General features: G+C 39.7%; 1 protein-coding gene across 1 annotated transcript in view; it reads right to left on the reverse strand.

The window, feature by feature from the left end:
- The window catches only part of SYT16 (synaptotagmin 16), a 264,517-nt gene that overhangs the window by 29,511 nt on the left and 208,043 nt on the right, over positions 1-26,963 (reverse strand). Inside the window, 4 exon segments of the mRNA XM_033187801.1 lie at positions 322-635; positions 17,582-17,771; positions 20,678-21,118; positions 26,532-26,788. Coding sequence (XP_033043692.1) covers positions 322-635; positions 17,582-17,771; positions 20,678-21,118; positions 26,532-26,788 — 1,202 coding nt within the window.

Raw genomic sequence — 26,963 nt, forward strand, 5'->3', positions numbered from 1 at the left:
GACAGCAGAAGAAGCTTCACCCCATACCCTGAACCAAAATTCAATGATCATTGGCACAAATTAACTCATCAGTGGTCTTAATTGTGGTCTAACATTTTCCATATGGACACTTCACTGTGTATGTGTGTTTTTAAAATTACAATATTTAAATCCAAATCAAACTATTGAGAAACCCAAAACTCCCACTCACAATGTCCTAGGGGTTACTGGAATCTGCTTTTGAAACCCTGAAACCCTTGCCAGGACACACCGACTTGGTGTCAGTAGACAGCAACACAGGTAACCAAGGTGGACACAGCACACAAATGCAGGTTAGCAAACCTAGGATTCCAACAAAGTGTGCCATCTGCATATCTGCTGGCCTTTGGTTTCCTTCATCTCCTCCCAATGATCTTGTTCCTCCTCTCCACTGCTGTTCTGGCCCAGGGCAATCCAGCCAATCATCTCTTTACGCTTCATAGTACGCCTGTTATAAACGGAAATCATCAACGTGACATCAGACAGCTGAAAGAGGGCCACCTGGAAGACAAAGGTCTCCTTATAGACAGGATTGGGCTGACCACGCCGAATGGACGTCTTGCAACGGGACATCTCTTGACCCACAGAATTGAGGAGAAAGAGTTTTCCGTATGTATCTAAGACAAAAAAAAAAAAAAAAAAAAGGGTGGGGTGGGGATGGTAAGAAACATTAGTGCTCTCTGTTTGGCTGGACTAGTCATAACATTTATATGGGCTACACATGTCTCCTTTCAACATACTGATCGGTATCCTTAAGCCTGGTTCTTGCTGTTGGGCAACACAGCCTACATGAATTATTAAGGAAGGGAATTATTACCTTGAGTGCCTAATGTTTCATGTGGCTCACTATCTAGCACACATTGCTGATGTTCATTAGTACCTCTTCGTGCACAGGCTGTATACATACATACACAAGCATATGTGCAATGGTGTTTGTGGGCAGGCACAGTTCTTCATCTATATTTATTTATGTAACAAGATAAATATACACATTTTGCTCTACATGATTTTTTTCATAGTCAAATTTCTATTTTATGCCTGAATTGGAGAATTCTTTTCTCATTCTCTACATATTCGTATGTGTGTGTATGTATGTGTGTGTGTGAGAGAGAGAGAGAAAGAGAGAGACAGACAGACAGACATGGTCTTGCTCTGTTGCCCAGGCTGAGGTGCGGCGGCATGATCACAGCTCACTCCAGCTTTGACTTCTGGGCCCAAAGTGATCCTACCCCATCAACCTCCTGAGTAGCTGGAACTACAGGCATGCACCATCGTGCCCAGCTAATTTTAAAATTTTTTGTAGAAATAGGGTCTCCCTATGTTGCCCGGGCTGTCTACATATCCTTTGGACCATCTCATCCACTCCCATATTTTCAATGACATCTACCAAGTCCATAGGTCTGGCCTCAACTTCTCTCCCAAACTCAAGATTCAACTCAATACTACATTTCTTCTCTTGAAATCCTACACTCGTCTCACACTCAATATGCCCCCAACTGTAAACATTTGCTGTTCCAGTGTTCCCTATCCCTGTGAATAGTAGCATCATTCACCAAATTATCCAAGTCAGAAATCAGGACCTCATTTTTCACAAGACTGACTTCCTCATTCCCAGTTCATCCAATCAGTCACCACGTTCTGTTGATTCTACCTCTCAAACGGTTCCCAAATCTACCCACTTCTTTCCATCCCCAGTGCCTCTGAACTCTGTGTACACTGTAAGCTCAGGTTGCCAGCATTTCTCACCTATATTACCTCATGTTTCCTCACTGACTTCCTAGTCAGGGGACTCCAAGAGCAATCTTTGTAAAATACAGATCCGGCCATGTCACTCTCACTAATAAACACAAACTAAGTCTTCAGTACTTCCCACTAGTGTCAAGATAAAAGCTCAATTTCTTGGTGTAGACTTTCTTCTTTGGCCCTATCTTCTAGTCTCATTGCTTACCACTGCTGCCATTATACACTGCATTCTACTGCATTGAACTTTCTCCCCTCCTCCAACCCAATTTGTTCTTCTTCTCTTTCTCATCTGTACATGCTCCCCGTGCTCTGTCATCCGGACCGATATTCAGCCTCATATGACTTTTGTTCATTGCGTTCAGTTTGGATATCACTTTATCTGGGAATATTTGCTGGCCTTTCTGACCTTTTTCTCTCACTCCCACCAGTTCAGATAACCCTCTTATAGTCTCCACTAAAACCTAGTTTTAGCCTATTTCCGCACTTACCACCAGTATTATCACTGCCTATTTACTTGTCTGCAAAGATGCAGTTTTCCAGTGGTGGAGAGAGGGATTGCCGTATTAACCACTGTACACCTGATACTTAGCTTGTGCCTACCATGTGCTAGACCTTCAATAAATATTTTGTAATGAATGTTCATGCCTAGTCAGGAAGCTCAACTTTCTTTTTCTTTCGGTCTCAAGTTTTCAAACTTGAGCAATGAAGCTAAACCTCTTCATTGTAGAACCCCCCCCCTCAACTAGAATGCCAGAAAACAGTGACTAGCATCATTATAGAAAGGAAAGAAAGCATTCAAATTTTACCAACATGATCTCCTTTTGCTAAAATTCCTGAATGGGACCATCATAAAATAATTATCTCCTCAATTACATTTTTATTAAAATCAATTTATAAATGTCTTGACCTTTATCTACAAATTTTACTACTAACATGCGCACATTATTCTCCTAAAAAATCAAAATGTTAGGGTGTTTCCAAAATTCTATCATTCTGTACATTCTGTTCAATGCAGGCTGCAAGCTGGTTAGTGTTTATTGCTCATTTTCCCACCTAACGACCAGTCAAACTTTTTAAAGCTTAAACGCAGATCTCTGTAATTTACTGTTCTCTCCAAGAGCATTGTAAGATAGGAAACAAATTACAACCTGCAGTTTTCTTTCTATGTTGATCTTTTTCTATTCCAGTTTGATGTGTTATTTTATGCACTTATCTGCTGAGAAACACAAGGTGTGAAATTACACTTCAGGTGTGAAAACACTTCTCTGTCTCAGAAACAGGGCTCTCTTCTTTTCAAACTGTTCTACAGAAAAAGCTGTCAGAAAACCAACAATGAGGGAGTGGATTTGTGTTTCTGAAGCTGCATAGCTACATGATTTCTGTAGAAAAAGTTCAATCCAGTCACCAAACTGATTGGGCAAGTCTGCTGCCAGGTATAGCAGTGGGAATTGAGTTAATCTTGCAAACAAAAGCATGCTCATTTCACACAGAGAGCAATTTCAAGCTTTATCCTGCCATAAGATTATTTTCTAATTACGAGAAAGGCCACTTACTACCAAATTACTGTCACAGAAGTTGGATTGTATGTGCATAACAAGAGAAATAATAATAATCTTATAAGCAATCCAGTCTGAAGACACCAGACAAAAGGAAGGAAAATGTTCATTGTTCTAGTTCAAAAGGGAAACTTCTATTAACACTAATAATGCACCTACTTCTTAACTTCCAGTGCAGAGGCTGTGCCCAGGAAATTTGGCTTCTATGGAATAGTTGGGGAGCATGACCAGGGTCTTTTGGGGTTCAGTGACCTACTCTGATTAACATCAGTCAGAATGAATGGAGAAAGACTCTAGCTAAGTAAATATGCCATTTAAATAAGCTCTGTTTTAGTCTTTGGAAACTGGTAATCGTGGCTACAAAACAATGCTGAGCAGTATTTTCTTTTCTGGTGGTGATTCAAAAAGCTTTATAGTATCTTTAGTAACTCAGAACCATTAGCAAAACACTGAATGGGTCATAATCCCTTGACAGCCCTGTCAACTGTTTTACTAGTCACTTGCCTTTTTCTTGCTAAAGGAAGATGGCACTTGTACTACAATATTTATTATAGTACACAATCCCCAAATTATTATGGCACAAAAGTATGTCATTTGGAACTCAGAAGGCATTTTTCCAAAGAAACAACATGGTACCCAGTAGTTAAATAGCCCCCACAAAATACCTACCCATTTGCAGCATAATTTTCTACCAATTGCTGAGCTGAGTCTTGGCTGGGGGTCAGAGGAACTATGAATCTCTGGGATACAGGGCAAGGGAAAGGAATTTGGCCATTTAACTTTCACTTTTAATTTATTAATACGTATAAATGATTTTAAACATATGAAAATAAAAAATAATATCACACAAACTGACAGGGTATTTAGAATTTGTCATATATGCTACTAATGTTTCTGCCTTTTTATTGATTTTTAAGAAATAAAACATTGCAATTGAAGATCCTTTAGCATCCCTCTTTGGGATCCTGTCCAACTTCTTTTCTCAACAAAGGTAACTACTATGTTGGATTTGGAATTTATCATTTCCATATATGTATTTAAACTTTCAATATATAAATAGATGTAAACATAGGTGTCCAAACTATATTTAATAGAATTTAGCACACTAAAAAATTTAACATTGTTGTGTATGACTTTCTAAAACTTATTTAATTTATAACTTTTTATATTCTCTCTATGTATACATATATGTGATTCATTTATTTTATCTTCTGTGTGTAATGTTCCAATGTATTAATAAATTATAATTCATTTTTTCATTCTGTTAATGAACATTTAATTCCTTATAATTACCAAAAGTTAAAAAGATTTCAGTGAACGTTTTTCTCTATCTTGCATTATACCAAAATTCAAAAATTTCTCTAGGATATACCTAGAAGTGAATGACTGTGCTCTTTACAAATTCTAGACACAAAATCTTTGCTAGTTGTATTAATTGCTACTACCTTCTACCTGCCTTTCAGCTTCATTTATAGTCATTTGTAGTACAAATGTTTTAAATTTTTGTGGAGTCAGGTTTATTGGTGTCTTCTTTTAAGTTGATGCTTTTTTAAAGAAATCCTACCCAAACTCAATAGTCTCCCACATTATCTTCTGAATCTTAAAGATCTTGTTTTTCACATCTGGTCTTTAATACAGCTGTAATTGAGCTTTGCATGTGGTGTGAGGTAGGGATCTAATTATTTTTTCTGTATTGGAAGGATTATTCATTAAATAATCTATTATCTCCCCACTAATTTGTAATACCATGTCTGTCAAATATCAAGTTTCCAAGATTCAGTGTCTTCCCCTAAGTCTTACAATATTTATTATCATCATTTTATAACATGTCTTGATATCTGCTAGGGATAATCCCTCTACCATCTTTTTAAAAGCTATTTTAGTTATTCTACTCTCTTGCTTGGTTTAATTGGCTCTTGCATATGAATTTTAGAATGAGTTTGCCAAGCTCTGTAAAAAACAAAACAAGATTAAAAACTACTAACTAAAACAAAAATACTAAGAAACACTCGGGATTCTGATTGGTATTGTACTGGACACATACTTTGGAAAAAAAATTGTTTTGTTTTTACAATATGGAATGTTCTTGCTAATGAACACAGTATATATAGATGTGTGTGTGCTTGTGTCTGTGTGTATAGTTTCTCTTTGTATCTTTCATAAAGTTCTGTTGTTTTCCTATAATTTTCATATCCATCTTTTATTATCTTTTGGTATCTTAGATATTTTGTTCCTATTATAAATAGTAACATTTTAAAGCTCTACTTTCTGATTGTTGCTGATGTATTATAACACAACTGATTTATATAAGAAATATTACTTTATGGATTTTCATTTATTTTTAATGTTGATAATCAGATTTTCTACAAATAATGGCAGCTTCATTTCTTCCTTTCAATCTTTAAATGTTTATTTATTTTGCTTATTATACTGAACTGCCTCAAGCTTCCAGTCTAATATTAAACAAAACTGCTGGTGGGAATCCTTTTGCTTTTGACTATAAAGGGATTTGAGGATTAAGATTGATAATTGATATAGATTTCCTTAAAATATCTACTGTCAAGTTGAGCAAGTTTCTTTCTGTGCCACATTATTAGTTACTGATATTTACTACCAGATCCACCATTCTAAGATCTTTCCTGGGTGATAGATATAAACCCTTAAAACTACATTCCCCTAGTCTCTTATCAGTAAGGTTCCACTAAAGAAAGCCATCGGCAAGAGACAGGAAAGTAGAAGGAGAGTGAGCCCCAGTACTCTAGAACCAGTTGCAGGCATGTGTAGGCATTAGAAGATGACAATGGAAAAATTCTGCCCATAGTGATCATTAGTAGATGAGAATGATATTGATCAAAGACCCCTATAAAAAATCACCTGTCCCGTGTGCAAACAGTTCAGAGCCTATTGACATCTCTCCTGTGATGCCTTATACTCCTGAGCTTCCTGAAAACAGTCTTCCTGATCTTCACTCCCTTGTCTTCCAATGTTTAAACCTGATAATAACTTCTGATCAAACATACCTAGAATATTTGCTATTTTCCTGAAAACATGTGACTGATAATAGTAATTGCTAACCTGAACTGGAAACTTGCTATCATAAAAATAAAATAAAATAAGATTGGAGATTGGTCTAGAAGTTGGGTATCAGGCAATAAATAAACTTATATCAGAGGATATAACACTGAAGATCCATAATCCATATTATGAGATGGTAAAACTTCCACCTGCTATGACTTAGAATAAAGAACATGTGCCTAATGAGTTTGTTGCTCTAAAAAAAGAAGTTGAAAAATGGAATGTTAGAAGTATGTATTCAGTACTACTGGCTGCATTTAGGGGGAAGAGGGGAAAATTTAAGTTTGGGAAAGAACTGACCAGTATACAAGAAAAAAGAGAAAATACAGAAATTCAGACCTGGCTGGAAGAGTTGATTGATTCCAGATCTCTGAAGAAAGAGATTTTAAAAGGCTTTGAGCCACAAAGGCTCAGTAAACTTTCTCAGGTGAATAATGCAACATTTAATTCAGGTCAAATATCAAATTAAGGGTATGGTCTTTACACCAGATTTGAATTAACTGAACTATGTGACTGAGTTCTGAAAATGGAATATGAGAAGTGATAAATGTCACCTTCAATCACGGTTATATTCAACCACTCCCACCCAAGCAGGAAATCTCCCATGTTGTCTCTTCCCTTTCTATGGCAACAATGGAGGCCACATTTTGAATATCATCATCTCAGTAAACCGGGAGTGCCTATATGCCTGAGTTACAGTTTAGAGAATAGTCACATAACTACTTTGGACTGTAATGCAAAGGAGAAATAAGCTTTTGCTGTGTGAAGCCCCTGAGTCAGCAGGGTTTAACGGTCATAGCCTAGTCTATATTAATACATCTTACAAGATGCATCATAGCCTAGTCTATATTAATACATCTTCTATTACACATCTGCTAAGATTTTTGTCAGTAGTGAAGAGTGCATTTTGCCAAAAGCAACTTTTTGCATCTATTGAGATAATCATAATGTTTTCAAAAATTTTATTTTTTAATCAAAAGCTTCTATTAGCATCTACTGATATTATCATAAGGCTTTCTCATAAACCAGTTAAAATGGTGAATTAAACTAGCAGATTTTCCTAATATTAAATCATTATTGCATTCCTGAGCTAAGTCCAATTCTTTGGTAATTAATGATTTCCTTCCTTATATATCACAAAGCTAGGTGAACCCAGTATAAACTGTAGTGTGTTTTTACTATGAGGCAGTGTGAGGAAGTGGGGCAGACAGTGACTAGGAAAAAGAGAGAGACCTTAATCTAATCTTATATCTATCTTTTACATAAAAATTTTTGTCCCTTTATATTTATTATGACTACTCATAAATTTTGACATATATTCACTGTTTGGTTTGTGCTTTCTATTTATCATGCAATTTTCTACACTTTAAAAAATATTTTCTCTGCTTTCTACTGAATTGGTTACATTCGCTTTCTTCTCATTTATTCCATTGGTTTAAAAGATTAAAATTTTAATATGTTCACTTGGTTTAATGTCTAAAATTAATCAAAATCTCTACTCTCTTCTATTTTTAAATCTTTTAATTTTTTAAATAGATTTTATTTTTTAGAACAGTTTCAATTTCTTAACAAAATTGAGCAGAAGGTACAGAGATTTCCCATAAACTCCCTGCTCCCACATACATACAGCCTCCTAATCTCTTCATTTTAATACTAGTATTTCTTTTCCTTGAAGCAACATCAGTCTAAACATCCAGCTCTCATATGTCTTACTCATAACCTGGTTTTGCAATATCCTCTGATCTCTCTCCAGTGTATTTTTTTCAATTTTTAAAAATTGTGTTACAATACATATAACAAAATTTACTCTTTTAACATATTTAAGTGTACATTTTGGTGGTATTAAATACATTCATAATGTTGTACAACATCACTACCATCCATCTCCAGAACTCTTTTCATCTTGTAAAAACTGAAACTCCATATCCATTAAATGATAACTCCCCATTTCCCTCTCCTCCACCCCCTGGCAACCATCATTCTACTGGCTTTTATGATTTTTTTCCTACTCTAAATACCTCATATAATTGGAATCATACAGTGCTTGTCTTTTTGTGGCTGGCTTATTTCACTTAGCATAATGTCCTCAAGGTTCATACATATTGCAGCATATGTCAGAATTGTTTTCCTTTTTAAGGCTGAATAGTATTCCTTCTATGTATATACCACACTTTGCTAATACATTAATCCCTCAATGGACACTTAGGCTGCTTCCACATTTTAGCTACAGGGAATAATGGTGCTATGAACATGGGCGTACAAATTTCTCTTTAAGACCCTGCTTGCAATTCCTTGGAGTACATACCCACAAAGGGATTTGCTGGGTTATATGGTGATTCTATTTTTCATCTTTTCAGGAACTGTCATTCTGTTTTCCACAGGAGCTGTACCATTTTACATTCCTACCAGTAATGGACAAGGGCTCCAATTTTTCCACATTCTCATTAACGCTTGTTATTGTGTGTGTGTGTGTATGTTATAGTAGCCATTCTAATGAGTGTGCAGTGGTATCTCACTGTAGTTTTGATTTGCATTTTCCTGATGATTAATGATTTTGAGCATTTTTTCATATTTCTATTGGCCATTTATATATCAACTTTGGAGGAATGTCTACTCAAGTCTTTAATCCGTTTTTTAAACTCATTGTTTTGTTGTTGAGTTTTAGGAGTTCTTTATATATTCTGGATATTAGTTTGTTATCAGATATATAATTTGCAAATATTTTCTCCCATTCGATGGGTGGTCTATTTATTATGTTTTGATGCACAAAATTTTTGAACTTACATGAAGTCCAATTGTCTATATTTAATTTTATTGCCTATGTGTTTGTTGTCATATCCAAGAAATCACTGCCAAATCCAAGGTCATAAAGTTTTTGCCCTATGTTTTCTTCAAAGAGTTTTATAGTTTTAGGTGTTATATTTAGGTCTTTCATCCATTTTGAGTTCATTTTTATATATGGTGTTAGGTAAGGATCCAACTTCATGCGTTTGCAGGGTGAGATCCACTTTTGTAGCACCATTGGTTGAATAGACTATCCTTTTCCCTTTGAATGGTCTCAGCAGCCTTGTCAAAAATCACCTGGAGTCTCTCTCTCTTTCCCATATTTATGTAATTTCTGCCTAGAATTTTATTGCCACTTTGTGGTACTACCCCCAATATTAGTCATTTTTCCTACTGCTTCTGTTTTTGCTTTATGCAATCCATGCAGGCTTATATTTACTTACATGTTAGCCAATTTATTTGTTCATTCTTCCTTCTTGCTTCTCATTACTTCCTTTCCATTTCAATTGCTTTCTTCCTGAAATGCATCATTTAGTTGTTTTTTCTCATGAAAAACTCTTTCAAATTTGTGGAAAATATCTTTATTTTTCCTTCACTTGGGGAACAAAACGCTAAGCTGAGTATTTTTCTCCCAATACTTTGATATTCTTTTCCATTGTCCTCTGGTTTCTATTAATGTTGTTAAAAAGTCTGTCCTCAGTCTCACTGCGATTCCTCTGTAGGTAACTGGGTTTTTTAACATCTTTATTGCAATATAATTGACATACCATGTGATATGGTTTGGCTGTGTCCCCAAACAAATCTCATCTTGAATTGTGGCTCCCACAATTCCCACATGTCGTGGGAGGTACCCAGTGGGAGGTAACTGAATCATGGGGGCGAGTCTTTCCTGTGCTGTTCTCATGATAGTGAATAAATCTCAAGAGATCTGATGGTTTTATAAAGGGGGGTTTCCCTGCACAAGTTCTCTCTTGTCTGCTGCCATGTAAGACATGCCTTTCACCTTCCATCATTATTGTGAGGCCTCCCCAGTCACGTGGAACTGTGAGTCCATTAAACCTCTTTTACTTTATAAATTACCCAGTCTTGGGTATGTCTTTATCAACAGCATAAAAACAGACTAATACACCATAGTAACTATCTTTTCTTTCCTACTGCCTTTTTTTTTTTTTTTTTTTTTTTTTTTTTTTTGAGGCGGAGTCTCGCTCTGTCGCCTGGACTGGAGTGCAGTGGCCGGATCTCAGCTCACTGCAAGCTCCGCCTCCCGGTTTACGCCATTCTCCTGCCTCAGCCTCCCGAGTAGCTGGGACTACAAGCGCCCGCCACCTCGCCCGGCTAGTTTTTGTATTTTTTAGTAGAGACAGGGTTTCACTGTGTTAGCCAGGATGGTCTCGATCTCCTGACCTCGTGATCCGCCCGTCTCGGCCTCCCAAAGTTTTTTTTTTTTTTTTTTTGAGACGGAGTCTCGCTCTGCCGCCCAGGCTGGAGTGCAGTGGCCGGGTCTCAGCTCACTGCAAGCTCCGCCTCCTGGGTTTACGCCATTCTCCTGCCTCAGCCTCCCAAGCAGCTGGGACTACAGGCGCCCGCCATGTCGCCCGGCTAGTTTTTTGTATTTTTTAGTAGAGACGGGGTTTCACCATGTTAGCCAGGATGGTCTTGATCTCCTGACCTCGTGATCCGCCCGTCTCGGCCTCCCAAAGTGCTGGGATTACAGGCTTGAGCCACCGCGCCCGGCCTCCTACTGCTTTTAATATTTTTTAACTTTGATATCATCATTGTGAGAATTAAATGAGTTGATGTAGAAAAAGGAATATCACCTATGCATTCAATAAGTTAGTGCCTCATCTAAATTTTCATGTGAAATGGCCATGATTCTGAGCAGACAGTGACTCTTAATACACGATATTTAACAAAAACTGGACCATGATTCTAAAAGAAGGTCATATGTCTCGTATATGTTCATTTTCACTGAGTATTTTTTTCCCTGCACTCTGTTTGTAGAGCACACTTTCTGAATCCCACTTTTTCTTCACACAAAACATGAGGGAGCTTGATTTGCTTGTTTTTCTTTCCTGTAGTCTCTGCTATTGCGAGTGCCTAACAAGGTTAATATGCTGCCGCTGCTGTTAAGTATTATCATTTGGGGTGTAATTAGCATGTGTGGCTAATCACGCACATGCTGAGAAGCTGGGGAACTTGTTTTTAACTGGAGGGAACATCTTAATGATACTTTTTGACAAGAACCATTATATGTGTACATATACACATACATACACATTGCAGTAGCACACTGTAGAAGGAGACATAGCAAAGATGAAGATGGAGAAAGAGAACCTGTCAACACAATAGCTAACTGTTTTGAAACATAGCAGTATATCTGTAACACTAGCTTGTTAACCTCATTTAATAAGGAAAATGTAATTCAGAGGGGTTAAATCAAATGTTGAGGCCATGCGGCAGTTGGATAGCAGGACTAGGGGAAGAACAGAATAGAGCTGCTAAGTTGCTATTGAATTGCTTTCCCGTGAAGCTAAATTCAAAAGATAATCAAATGTTTCTATCTCTTACTGCTAACTTTTCCAAAAGCATTTATAAATGTACATCAGGATTTCAGATGTCTGCTAGACACTATACACTGCTTTTACATCTGGACCATTAGCCAGGGACAGACTTGGAGTTATCATTTGCCATCAGAAGATTTGTAGACTACTCTATACCATCTTAATAGCAATAATAGTTTTGAACACTGACCACATGTACTAAATGAGACATGACCTTGAAAATGGCTGGAGTGATGTTCGGCACATTGTTACTTGATTTGCACTAGGATAAGTTCATGCTGCTACTGCACTTATATATTGTGTATAAATAGATTCTATCAGCTAGTTACAGTAATTTCCAAATAGCCTATTTTACCTTTCTTAGCCCACCTACAGGAATTTTCTTTTAAATCACAACACTTTATAACATGGGCTTTTTCACCAAAAGATGATGGACAGACAGATAGATACAGAAAAATGAAGTTAGAAAAGAAGAAATGCCCAGCCAAATACTTTCCCTTTTGATTGATGTGGTTTACGGAGGACACTATAGAAGATGCCCTCAGGTTCAGATGCTCAGTACCCCATCTTTTTTTTGTTTTGTTTTGTTTTTTGTTTTTTGAGATGGAGTCTCGCTCTGTGGCCCAGGCTGGAATGCAGTGGTGCGATCTTGGCACACTGCAACCTCCACCTCCTGGGTTCCAGCAATTCTTCTGCCTCAGCCTCCCAAGTAGCTGCGTAGTTGGGATTTCAGGCACCTGCCACCGTGCCCACTTAATTTTTTGTATTTTTAGTAGACATGGGGTTTCACCACTTGACCAAGCTGGTCTCAAACTCCTGACCTCAGGTGATCTGCCCGCCTCAGCCTCCCAAAGTGCTGGGATTACAAGCATGAGCCACCCAGCCCAGTCAGTACCCCATCTTTCTGATCCAAGGTTTATCTAGGGAAATAGAGTGACATCTAGAGATGTCATGCTAATTTAAAAAAACAAAAACAAAAAACAAGAAGTATTGCCAACCACAGAAGTCCCTATTCATGGCTAAGATTCATATTTTATTTTTACCAACTTGACCCAGCTGATCTACTTCATACCACACTAGATTGTATTCCCCAGTATCTAAAATTTAAAACATATAGAACATTTGAAATAATTGTACAGTGGAGGTCCATATACCCACCACCTTGAGTTTTCAATTGTTTTATTTCTCACGTATCTCTGTGCCTCTATTCATCCATTAAACCATTTTAATTGTAGCCATTGTTGTTCTTCAATGCTAAAAATTTCAGCATGCATTTCATTAGCTAGAGTTTAATATTTTACAGTTCTTTTTTAAGGTAAAATTCACCTATAGTGAAGTGTACAAAGCTCGGTGCCATTCACCAAGTTCTGACAAATGTATACATCCATTTAACTCACATCCCTATCAATATATAGATTAAAAATTTTAAAGAATAACAAAATACAGAATATTCCCATCACCCTAGAACATTTCCTCATGTCCCTACCTAGTACATCCTAGCACCAATACCATTCCTGACACAACCATTCCTTTGCTTTTTTCTCCACTATACACTAGTTTTGCTTACTGCAGAATTTCTTATCAATAGATTCAAGCAGTAGGTAACTCAGCAAGTTTGTGAGATTCCTCCGTGCTGTTGAATGCCTACGTTTAATTTTATTACTTTTTATTGCTGAATAGTATTCCATTATATAAGTATATCTTAATTTGCTTACTCACTCTTCTCTAGATGGGCATGAGGACTGTCTAGTTTTTGCTGTTATGAATAAAGCTGCTATAAACATTCTTGTATGGGTCTTTTTTTTCTTTTTTGACTTATAGGTTACTGCCTAAGAATGTAACTGCTAGATTCTCAGTGCATGTTTAGTTTTATAAAAAAAACTTCTATGCCTTTTCCCAAAGTGGTTGTTCCATTTTACACTCCCACCAAGAATGTATTCTCCACATCCTCACCAATACTTTGTGCAAATTTTTCATTTTAGCCATGCTGGGGGCTGTGCAGTGGAGGCTCTGGTTGGAGCTGGCGGAGACTCACATTTCTATTATTGCCCCCACTAGCTCCAGTCCATCAGAGTAAGGAGCCCTCTCGCCCAAGGATTTTACCTCAGAAGGGGAGGGGGTTTCTATCTCAGTGGTTTATTTCTTCTAAGACCCCAACAGAGGAGAAGAACTTCATCTACTGTTTGTTCAGTTCCTCTGTCTTACTTAGGAGAAAAAGTTTTAAAAGTATCAGATCATCTAACTGGGTCAGGTTGGTTAACTCAAAGTTGCCTTTTGTTTTATGATGTATTTTGAGGCAAAAAGATTCTCACTTCTAAATCCTAGCCACTGTCTCTCTTTCCAGCAACATGTGAAACCTTAACAATATTCAAGAGAAGAAAAGTTCCCAGTACTCAGGCTCAACCTATTTTCCTTCACACTTCCCTAAGAACCATTCTTTACGTGATCATGACCACCCTATCGGGCAGGATTGAAGTCACGGAGGAGGTAACTGCACCTGAGCTGAGAGCCTCAACCACAGGATGTCGTGGCCCTCAGTGGTACAAGTTCCCCTGGCCTGCGGTGACCCTGTGGCGGACTCTGCAGCAGGGCCCGGGCTGCCGCCGGCTCTCCCTCTGCCGTGGGGAGCGGTGAAAGCGGCATGCAGCCTCCGCCTTTCCCCACTCACAGCTCCATTCCTCTCCTGGCTCCTGTCCTCTCTTCTTTTCCCCCTCTTCCTTCCAACTCTTCTCAGTTACCTCATAAAACTCGTGTCCCCTCATTCTTTCTCTCTCTTGTTCTCTTCCATATGGGAACTAAAAATGTATCCCAAGCTTGCCATGTAACTGTCAAAGTAGTGTGAGTGCCATAATGAAGCGAGACATAATGAAAAACCAAGACCATCGACATCTAAAGCCCTTAAAAATTCCAAGAGGTCCCTTTCAGAAGCTCCACAAAGGAACCTTCTACTTTCTCATCCCTTCCTAATTAAACTGGCTTTTCCTCAAGTACCAGCATTCTACAGAGACAAAAAACTTTTGTCTTCACTATTGGGTTTCTATTTTAATTCCTAGCATCACAGCAGCATTGTTTTCTATTCTATGGGTTGCAAAGATACAACATGTCAGTTACATTTTAAGTTTTATTGCAACACTATGCCTATGGCAAATCATGTACTAAATGCCAAATAGTCTTAAACTTCTGGAATAAAATCAATTTCTAAATTAGGATTTGCCCTTTTTTTGCTATTTGGTTTTAAATATTTGTTACAAGAATTTCATCTTTAGCATATTTATATAGATATTTATTAAGATATAATAGTTCCATCCTCAATATCACAGTTTTGCAAGTATTACAGGTATGTAAACTTATAAAGTATATACTATACCAACTCCCTTTTTATAGATGAGGAAAATGAGATTCAGAACAGTTTCATAACTCACAATTTTTGTTTGTTTGTTTGTTTTTTTGTTTTTTTGTTTTTTTTTTTTTGAGGCAGAGTCTCACTCTGTCGCCCGGACTGGAGTGCAGTGGCCGGATCTCAGCTCACTGCAAGCTCTGTCTCCCAGGTTTACGCCATTCTCCTGCCTCAGCCTCCCGAGTAGCTGGGACTACAGGCGCCCGCCACCTCGCCCGGCTAGTTTTTGTATTTTTAGTGGAGACGGGGTTTCACCGTGTTAGCCAGGATGGTCTCGATCTCCTGACCTCGTGATCCGCCCGTCTCAGCCTCCCAAAGTGCTGGGATTACAGGCTTGAGCCACCGCGCCCGGCCTTGTTTTTTGTTTTTTTGAGACAGAGTCTCACTCTGTCACCCAGGCTGGAGTGCAGTGGTGCAACCTTGGCTCACTGCAACCTCCACCTCCTGGGTTCAAGTGATTCTCTGGCCTCAGTCTCTCAAGTAGCTGGGATTACAGGCGTGCATCACCAAGCTCGGCTAATTTTTGTTATTTTCCATAGAGATGGGGTTTCGCCATGTTGGCCAGGCTGGTCTCGAACCCCTAACCTGAGGGGATCCATTCACCTCATCCTCCCAAAGTGCTGGGGTTGCAGGCATTGAGCCACCACACCCAGGCAGTAACTCACAGCTATTATAATAAGTGGCAGAGCCTGAATTCACACCTTGGTTTGTTGGCCTCCAGCTGGTACTTTCTCAAGCACCATGCTGTACCTCTCCTCTGTATTGCCTAGTACCACCCAATATACAAAATAAAGCTTCACAGCATGGACTTGAACAGGCCATGATTGTGTGATCCACAACCCCATCATTCTCTGCATCTCTACTATGTTCCTAAAAAATTGTTCAGACTTTACCAGGTCTCAGAAGGACAGGGAAAGAGGTTAGCAAAAGTTCAGAAGGCAAAGTAGTAAATCCAGACAGATCTCTAGTAAATTCAGAGCTATTCTGGAAAACAAATTGGTATCTAGTAAAAAGAGTCTAGCTATGCAACTAATAATAAGCATCTATTATGCATTCTAAATAGCCCTCACGTGGCTCTGAGTGTCAACACAGAATATGGCTGATAAACCCAGTCTATTCTGTTATCCAAAGTGCTGGGGCATTCCTTACTAATTTGCCCTAATGGTTTTCACACAAGTTCTAACAAGATACACCCATTCCACAGAGCTTTTGAGGGCTGCGGCACAGTTAAGGGCAAAAAAAGAGTGAGAGCCCAGATTCAGCTGTAGGAGACAACTCTTTTACAGTGGCACTCCTAGTTCTTCACCTGCTGCTGACACATGAGACCTGAGTCCACTGACTCTTTCAGCTTGCCACAAATATACTGATTTCATCCTTCTTTCAATAACAGTTTGGTGCCCATGGTGGCAGGCTCCCTAACCCTCCATTCTACTCCCTTCAAGTTTACCTTTCTGACTTGAAAAACTAGAAATTCAACAACATTTTCAGACTCTCTTGCAACTAGCATTCCATATCCAAATTAAGTCCTCCAATTAAGTGTGTTTGCATGAGGTCCAGAAGGCAGAAGCAAAAAAGAAACCCCCTTTCAAGCTTTTTTGCTGAAAAACAAGATCATAAAAAGGTAAGCTAACTTTTTAACAGCATGCTTCTAATGTTCAATCTCTAACTTCCTAGATGGTGAAAGGCTGTTGAGGCAACTGAAAACAGCAGCTTTTTGAGTGTGGCTTTCTGAACTTTGGACTGCAGCTCTGGGGATATACCTTGAACCCCTCTTTCCAGTGACAATCTCAAAAGTGGCAGTTCCCCTGGAGAGCCAGTCCTGCATTGCCCCAGATCTGCCTCCTGTACTTCCTTTCTCTGTCACCACCATAACCATTAACATTTCTTGTGCATTCACTATGTGGTAGGCACTGTACTAAATGCTTTAAATAAATCATTTCATTTAAACTCCAAAACAACTCCATCAGGAAGGTACTATTAATATCTTCTTTTTGTCAGATGAGTTAGCTGTGTTCTGAAAAGGGATAAATTGCACAGGATCAGATCAAAGCTAGTGGTTAAGTAGTAGGTAAAGCTGGAATTCAATCCCAGATCTGCCCTACTCCAAAGCCAGAGCTCTTTTTCTTTAAAGTTGAGGGTCTAGGACATATTAGCAGATTTTAATTGCCCATACACATTATGTTGCTGAAAATGCTGTTCATTCTTTTCCTTTAAACAATATAGACACACAGGCCAGTCTATTTCATGTCCAGATACATCTAGATAGCAAAGAAGTCTAATTAAATAGAAAGCCATTTAAAAATAGAAAGGTATCTCTTTGTGAAAGCTTGCCTAAGTCATAATAAGATCATTTTTACGGTAAAAATTTAAGAACTAAGATGAAAGCAGACAGGTCTTTCCATTTGTCCCTGGAAGAACCAGAGCTGGGAGAACAGACTCACACTTACCAGGTGCTCGGTTAACAGCAAGGTTTCGGAAATGGCTGCCTTTGATCATTTCCACAGATAATCGCCCCGTTGTGGCATTGTACGAGAGCCCCACCAACAGCTCTGGCGCCCCTCCATGAGACAGCGACTGCGTGGATGAAGTACTATCACTGTGAGAAACCGCAGATGGGCTGAGCGGAGACCCTCCACTCTGGAGGGGAAGAACAACAAAGAATCCATTGGCCCACGCTGCACTACTCTCTTTTAGAGAAAGCCGATATTATGTTTGGTGACATTGTGACCCAATCCCCAATGACTGCCAAAGATGACTAAGGGCGCACTCGGTGTGAATGACAATGGCCCCGGGAGCACAGTCATGGATGAGATCCCTGCATTAGGAACTGACATGTTTGCTTCAAGAGCTGTCTCCATTCAATATTTCCTCTCTAAAGACAAAACGGACAAAGACGTTATTACTAGTGTAAATCAAACCCTCTAAAATACAAGGAGAGTTAATAATACATTCAATATAGACTCAAATTCCCTCCTGTGTAATCTGTGCTTGGCTGTTTCTAAGGAACCCCTCCACTCCAGGCCTGAGGTTTGTTTCTGTTCTCTGCAGCTCCTTGATGAATATGGCAATACAGGAGGTGTTGTGTCCTAACTATAAAAGAAACGATCACTGGACATCTACCCCCACATAGAACATTTGGCTCCTAGTACTGCTTAAGGTTACAAAATATAGGCCAGGTGCCAAATTTTGCCTTTTAAAGAAATAACCTACATTACAAATGAGCACTTTTACAACTGTTTGAGAAAAAAGCCAACACATGGGTTGTGGGTCTCAGCGACCTGGCAGGCACCAAGCGATCCCAGGAGAACTTGCACTTTCTGTCATGTTTATTCATGGGCACGCTTCTCCTGAGCACCTACCCTTCCCCACCAGGCACGGGCACATCAGGAGGAGGAGCACAAAATTGAACAGGACACTGATTGTCACTCAAGGCACGGGAGTAGGAATCAGCCCTGTGGGGGCAGGCAATCCTGTCCCCCCGAAATACCATCTCTTCCACCAGAAACAAGGGCATTCGATTTGGCTTAACCCTTTCTTCTCAATGTCTAAAATCATTTATTCAAACTTCTGACCAGAAACTCAATAATCAGAACCAATAAAAGGAATCAAATATTCTGCCCATCTGCAGGAAAATATCCTATTTACCAAACCACAGACATCTCGGCAAAGTGCCACCCCCCGCCCCGCTGCCCCGGAGGCTTTATGGAAAAACGGTAGGGCTAGGTGGTTGTGATAAATGCCTTACAGACCCTACTGTCTAGAAGACAAAAATTCAACAATGAAATATTTGCCTACTTTTAAGTGAGACTCACTCCCACTCCAGTGCTTCTATAAAAGCTTCCCGCTGTGGCGCCTGTCACTCACTGCTTGCCTCTCCCATCAAATTCTGAATCCGTATAAATCTCTCAGTCCCTGGTGCATAGCCTAATGTCTGGCACATAACTATGCTCAACAAAATGAAAGATTTTCACCTGCAAAGTTCTTTTACACTAGCTCATTTTCCCCATTCAACTCTGTGCCCCCAGCACACAGCATAGGGCCTAGCAAACAGAAATATGGGTGTGATCATCCCCATTCCCCAGCTCTATCATGCAGGATCCCTCCTGATCTCCTGTGCATTCTGTTCTCCATCACTTCAGATGTGCTTTACTCAGATATTAAGAAAAAAGGGAGATCTGAGCAGAGATGAGACATCATCTGGCTTATACTTTAAAAGGTTCATTCTGGCTCCCACATCCAGAAGAGTCTGTAGAGGCAAAAGCAGAAGTGGAAAGACCACCACTGAGCAGCTATTTCAGTAATCCAGCAGAGATCCAGGCTCTGGTTGTACTTGAAGATAGAGCCCATAGGATTTCAGGTGGAAAACAGAAAAGTCACAGATGACTTCTGAGATTTTTGAACCCAGCAATTGGAAGAATGAAACTGCCTTTAAGCAACATGGGGAAGACTACAGGTGGAATAGATTTAGGGAGGCAAAAATCAGGATTTCAAGCCTGAAGACGTTAATTTTGAGACATCATTGGACATTTAAGTAGATGAACCTGCCACCACTACAGTCCAGCCTTTCTGTCTCCTTTGTTCTTCTTCAGATATGACAAGCTTCCTCCCTCCCCCGGCCACCCCACATCCTGACTGCTTGCTTGTGCTGTTCTCTCTGTCTGGAACTCTCATCCTCCTCACGTCACCAGCCTCGCTCTCTCGATGCTGTGAGTTCTGGTGTTTTATCACCACCTCAAAGAAACTTTCTCTGATCCTCTAAACAAGCGCAGCCTATCACTCTCTCTCCTTGCCTACTTGGCCACCACTAGACTGCAAGCTCTCCAAGTGCAGAGGCATCGCCTGCTTAGTTCTTTCCTGCATCCACTTTGCCTGTACCATAATTGACAGTAAACATCTCTGAATGAATGACTGATTGATCCCAAAGCCTAGAGAGCTCCCTGATCTGTTAACATGGTTTTGTAAAAGGAGATGGGCATACTACATGACAGATAACCCACAGCAGTAGTGAGCTGCCCATCCTGTAGACATATAAATTATGACACGCTTCCTTGAAACTCTGGGGCAAGCAGGGAAATGGGGTACGAGGGAAGACTGTAGTAGTACAAATGAAAGGTTTTGGAGGCAGCTGAAGTTCTGGGCTGCTATCTCAGTCCGCCCCAGCATACCCGTGAAGAACCTTGCCCAGAAAGTCCCATCTCTGAGATTCATCATGATGCAGATTGGGGGTAGGAGGAGTAGGATCAGTTATCCACAAACCAGAAGGCCAAGCCACCTTCCCTGTTTTTTTCCATGCCCTCTACCACACTGCTGCTATCTTGTCCTAAAATGGACAGGGCATTTATCCATCAGGTTATCAGGAAGACAGGCATGAAAGACCCATTGTACCATGAGGTGCAAATCATGGCTTACAAGGGTGAGGAGAGCCAAATGGAAAATTAAATTCAAGTCTCTGAATTCACAGACTGAATGTACTAAATCAAGGGCTGACAATCCCAGGTCTTCGAACACACCACGTCATTAGCAGCACCATTTAACATACTCACACTTATATTACTTCTTGGCTCCAGAACCAGAGTCACTTTCATTTCCCCTTCTGGGTGCAGGTGGCTGAGATAGAAAAGTTTCTCTCCCATCATTCTCTCTCGGGTCATCTTCCGGGCAGCGTACAGGCGGAAGCGGACAGCACAGGCAGCCACGTCTCTGGGCTCCAGCTTGGCAAAGGTGACCTTCTCCTTGAAGACGGGGTTGGGCCCTCTCTGTATGTTTGTCCTGCCCCTCTGTTTCTTACCAGGCAGCAGCACTACATGAACTTGCCAGGAGTTGACACCACTTCGGTCCTTATCTGGGAGGCCCTGTGCCCTCACGATGGTCACTGTGAGCTTCTGGCTGGAGGCTCTATATTCAAAGATGACATCTAGGTCACCACACTTTGAGATGGGCTCTGAGACTCCGGATGGCACCTGCAAATTGGTCCTGTCCTGTTCCTGTTGCAGGCAGAGGAAACAATTAGAAACAGAAATGATGATACCCAATTACATTTTGGCCAGTTGGTGCTCCTTTGTGCTCCTTCAGAATCCCTGCTTTCTAACTGCCAGTGTATTCCCTCTATATCAGACAGGTCTATTTACTGGTCTGTCGCTGCATTAAACTGTGAATTCTTTGACGGCACAGTGCCTAGCATATGGCGCGCCTTCGTGAATGTTTTTGGAATGGATAACTAAAGCTTTTATATTTTGCAAAGTGTTTTCATATACACTGCCTCTCAAAAAGCACAATTGCCCAGGATCATTGAAACCAAATGAGATGCTAAATCTAAAATTAAGTCAACAGGCAATTGTCCATAGGAGACTTTTCCTTGTGTCCCTAAATACAGATGGTTGAGCCTGAGCCTGTTCTCCACAGACAAGAGTTTTCTACAGACAAGAATTTTGATGGGAGTCCCAGGAAGGTGATGCTTCAGTATATTTTCAATCTATGTGGGAGAAAAGGTTTAGGGCTGAGCTTCTCAAACTTTAATGTATACCTAAATCATCTGAGGATTCTGATTCAGTAGGTCTGGAGTGGAGCTTGAGATTCTGCCATTTCTGGGACATGTGCAAAGGATGTTGATGCTACTAGCCTCGCCTCACACTTTGAGCAACAAAGGTTTAGGAGGACACCTCCACAGCCCTTTAGTAAACAGCAACACTGAGCCTGGAGCCAGAACATCTAAATTGAAATCATAACTCTAGCACTGACTAGCTTTTTTACGCTGGCCAAATAGACCAGCCTCTCTGTATTCAAGCTTAAAAACGCACATTAATGTGCCTGCTTGCTGATGTGTTGTTGTGAGGTTTTCATTGATGTGAAAATACCTGGCTCAGGCCAGACTGCATCAATATCTATTCCCACCACTGGACTGGTGCCACCTATTCTCAAACACACATCTCTCTTTATGGAATGTCATCCTTGGACGGCAATTTACTTGCAACCACTCAGATCTGATGACCTTACTGGGAAAACTGAGCTGAACTGCATTTATTATAATGAACCACCCCACTAACAAATTATAAATAATGTCAAAAATAATTCTGTTTTCCTCTGAAGGCATGATCCTTACCTGTAACTCAACTTTGAACTGATTCTTATTGCAAACCAGTTCTTATTTACGCAATTGAACACCAGACCTTGCTAATTTAGAGATCTTGTTTCAAATTATAATAAAATGCCTCAAAATATGCATCCATCAATGAAACTTTCCCACATAGTCTGGGTGAAAGTTCATGGTTCTCTGGGTTCATATTTCCTTAGGAAGCCCAGGCCTACCACTTACTAGCTCTATGACACTGGGCAAGTTATTTAATCCTTTCCATGTTCTATTTTCCTCAACTCTAAAATGGAGATGGTACCTTCTGTGTAGGGATGTTGTAAAAGGTAGAGGACTTGACAGATAGTAGACATCTAATAAATACCCTTTTCTTTTAAGATTCAAAGTAGCCTACAAGAAAATTTAGATTTCTTGTAAAATAAGTGAAGCTTCTTATATCCTTTCCTCTGAGCATGCAATCATGCGTGAGTGTTTCTATTCAGAGGTACTTAGTTTCAAGTGATAAAAGTGGTTGCTATAGAGACTTTTGAATACAACTGACTGGTGTATATATATTAGAAGCAAGTCTCCAAGGATTTAAGCCAACTCAAAAATCAAGTCAGAATCTTCTCTCAAACTCCCTTGTTTCTTCCTAAAACTCCCATCTATTTTAGCCTACTCTTGTTCATCTCTGTATTGCATTTCTGACCATAAGTAATAATAGCTAACATCTACTATGCTGTTTCTTATGCCAAATACCATATCAAATCTTTTACAGGCTACAAAAACTGGCTCTTAAACACTTCAGATCTTCTTGGCCTTACCTCATGTTCCATCTTCCCCTAAGGCACAGCCTATCTGGGCTCTAAGTAGTTTCAGTCTGGAACAATTCAATAAAGTCTTACCGTCTACCCACACAATATAATTCTCATCTCTTATCATTGGTCCTTCTGTTGACCGCCAAGGCTTAGACAGCTGCAGAATCCTGCTTGACACTAATATATGTAAAGTCTACTTTTTGCCCCGTAGTCAGTTGCCCTATCAGTTCACACAGATTCTTGGAGTGTGGACACACAAGATCAAGCAATTAGCCATACTGAGTGGTGGCCAATTCAACTGTGTATTCTCATACTTGATCTCCCTTCTTCCCTGCCTTACTTCCCTTGTCTCGCACTTTTGTTCCCTGAGGTTGCACTCCCAAAGTAGGGAACAAAGCCTTTACTTAGGCTCTGTTTTTTTGAGGAACTCAACTAAGAAACATTATCTTTTTGAATATTTACATCAATGTAATGAGGTAGGTATTTTAATATCTTCATTTTATGAAGGAAGAAACTAAAGCTTAGAAAGACTAAATAACACGCTCTTTCCCCACAAGCCCAGATCATATTCACAGACAAGATTATCCAGGACTCATTCCCTGGCAGTCTGAGTTCTGGGCCTGCCTTAACTCATATTCAATACTCAAAATCCCAAAATCCCAAACCTTATTTTGAACCATACGGTCTCCTTTCTTCTTCCCCAAACCTTCAGGCATAACAATTTTTATTTATACACACACACACACACACACACACACACATATATATATATCTAGAGAGAGAGAGAGAGAAAGCACGCACGAGAGAGAGAGCACAAGATGAAGAGGGGAGAAGACAGCAGGTGGGGGTTGGAATCACACTCTCTGTGGTTTTTACATCCTTTGCGGCCCCTGCTCCTAATGTTAGTTAATAGCTCTTAGTTTTGTCAACTCCAATGCCAAGGTAAAAATATTTTAGTGAATGAGGAACTCTCTCCACTTATGTATCAGGCTATCTCTTCAGATAAATGCTCACTGCACCTGCAGGTTTCTAGGAGAGTCCTGAGTAGAGCTCCTGACTGTCCTAAGAACGCCTCTGAATAAGGCGCAGATCCTGCCAATGGCTGGGCTTTGGATAGGCCAATTCAAGCTGTGGCCCATAAAAACTGGGCTTTGTGGCCCCTCCCTGGGTTGATTTGAGAAAAAGATTTGTGAATGTTGGTATTTTCATAGCAATTAATTATTTCAATACACTTTACCTCTCACCAGGCAACTGAAGGAGCTCCTCATGTGGGTACTGTTAACACCACTAATCCATCTGACCTTCCTGCAAGGTAAAAATCTCTTCATTCTTATCCCCATTTGGCAGATTTTAATTAACTTCTCAAGGCCAACCAATTAATCAGTGGAAAGCAGAGATGAAAAGTGGGACACCTGTCTCCCTGTGTGCTCAAAATCACGAGCCACACTCCCATTGTCTTTCCTGCCAAGCCCTGGCTCTGCAGGAAAAAGCCAAAGGCCTTTGCCAGCAGAGAAAAGTGGAGCTCAAAAATCCATCAGCCTAACAGGTAGTCACACTGCACGACCGCTTTCCTTCTGAGACAAAATAAATGATTCCTTGAGCTCTAATATCCTGGGCTTTTCCTTAAGATGAGAATACTTGTGTCAAATTGTCAAAACCCATGTATGTTTAAAGATTTTCTGTCAAATTGAAAGCCTTTCTGTTTTAGTAAGATAGTGTTGATGTCATCTGTGTGGCCTAAAGCAAACAGGCCTACAATATGTTCCTGATGCCAGATACACAGGGGAAGACAGAGTTCTCAATACAGCTAAGAGGCAAATAAATCAATTCTTAAAAGGCAAGCTAAGCCTGCAAAGCAGGCAGTTACGGGAACTGCCTCCGTGTTGGATTTGAAGTTCTACTGTAGGAGCACCAAATTACAGTTTTTTCTCAAAATAGATAGGAGGTTGAATGGAGCACACAGAGATGTCTGGGTATTTTTGGAGTCTGAGAACATTTAGTACCCTCAATACCGAGTCTTCTATTAAAGCTCCAGCAGGCAGGTAAATGGGAGGTGACCTGGAGAAGGCACTTCCAAGCCTCGTGGCACAATCACCAAGGAGACAGAGTATCAATAGGCAGGCAAATCGTTTCGTCTGTTTTGTTTTTGGGTGAGAGATTCAAAGCATTTTTTAAATGTTAGTGTGTGGGATTTAATATGGCTTGGTAGTAAACTAACGGGTAAGCAGAGTTTTTTCTTTTTTTAAACAAAATTTATAAAGTTAATGGCTTTGGGTGCCTCAAACCACAAACCACAAGCCACAAACCACATATGTGAGCTACCATTTAGGTCCTCAGCAGGGACACCTACACAGGGGCACGTATATGTGTGCACACCCCTCCTTAGATACCACCTACACGCACCAATGTGTCAGCAGTAAGGCTTGGAAACAGGGTTTTCTGTGATTTTTTTTTTTTTTTACCTTGAGCATTTAGTGTGTGTGACACTCCAAGTCCTAATAAGAGATGCATTCTGTTTATTTTCTCCAATGGATGCTAATAAAATCTATTTACCTCTCTCCTCCTTCCCTCATCCCTGCAAATTATATTAAAGGTTTATATATGTATATGATTTATTTCATCAAAATTAATTTCAAATTAGGTATTAAACGCCATTCCTTAATGCCTTCCAATGTCACAGAATCATGATAGGAGGGATCTATCTAATGGAAAAATAACCGTAAGGGCCAGTAAAAGGAAACAATTTTGTAAAATCCTTATCACAATGCCTGGCATATATTTACTGCTCAATAAATTGTAGCTACTACCATCATCACCTCCAGCCATATCTCTGGATTGATTGTCACATTTATTCTGGACTAAGCTTTAATTGAAAAAGAACTTTGGAAGAAGTATCTTTTATCAGAGATTTACTACAAAAAGCAGTGTCAATGGCCAGAGGGCCATTACTAATTAATGCTGTCTCCTAGGCCTTCAGTTAAATTCAAAGCTAACAAATATATTTACAGTGCAACAGCCACATCATCATACCTTGTATAATTTCACTTGGAAGGTCATATCATTTTAGTTCAATTTTCAAATAACTTTCATATCAAATAATCAAAACTTGAGATTCGGGCTAAATAAAAATAGACTCCACTTAATTGAAACCATGAAGTAAATAAACCAGTCTCTCTAAAGAACTGAAAATTCCATTATTTAAAATTAAGCCTGTAAAATTCTTTATGTAAAAGAAAAGCCTGGCTGTTCCTGGATCCATTCTGTCACCATTCCTCTTTTTCTTCCTTTTTTTTAAAGCATTCTTCCTTTTTTTTCCACTTTGAGAGATATTTATGATTCTGTTATTGACATGCATGGGATTTTGGTCATCTGAACAAAAATTTATTGCAGATAAAGGTAATGCTTCCTTTCTGGAATTTTTTTTTTTTTTTTTAGTGAGATGAGGAGAAAGGATAGTGGAAAGAGGGGAAGGGGAAAGGGAACCAATGAAAGAATAAAAAACAAATAACTTGCCTCTGGACTCCACATGGAGGAGCTGTCAGTGGCATAGGAATCTTCAAATCCCCGGCTATTAAAAGCTGTCTCCATCTCCAAGCTGCCCTCTGTGGATTGGCGCCTGAGGCTTTGGACCACATTGGACTCTTGGTGCGATGTGCCATGGTGTTTGGCATCCCCCCTCTCACATGGGGACTGTGAGTGAGCAGGGATGTGGTCATCTTCACCATAGGAGAGATTCTCAGAATAACGCCGTTGGCTGGCTCCATCCAAATCTAAATTTGCAATAAGAAAACTGTTTCAAATGCATCATTCTTAACACCTTTTTACCTAGAGAAATTGAGTAATTGCAGTCACAACAATCAAGATTGCAAAAACAGAACCCATACCAATAATACCTGCAGAAACATAATTCTATCCATACAGTGAAGAAACTTGATCCATAAAATG

This window comes from Trachypithecus francoisi, unplaced genomic scaffold, assembly GCF_009764315.1.
Source record: "Trachypithecus francoisi isolate TF-2019V2 unplaced genomic scaffold, Tfra_2.0 Lachesis_group3, whole genome shotgun sequence".
Lineage (NCBI taxonomy): Eukaryota > Metazoa > Chordata > Mammalia > Primates > Cercopithecidae > Trachypithecus > Trachypithecus francoisi.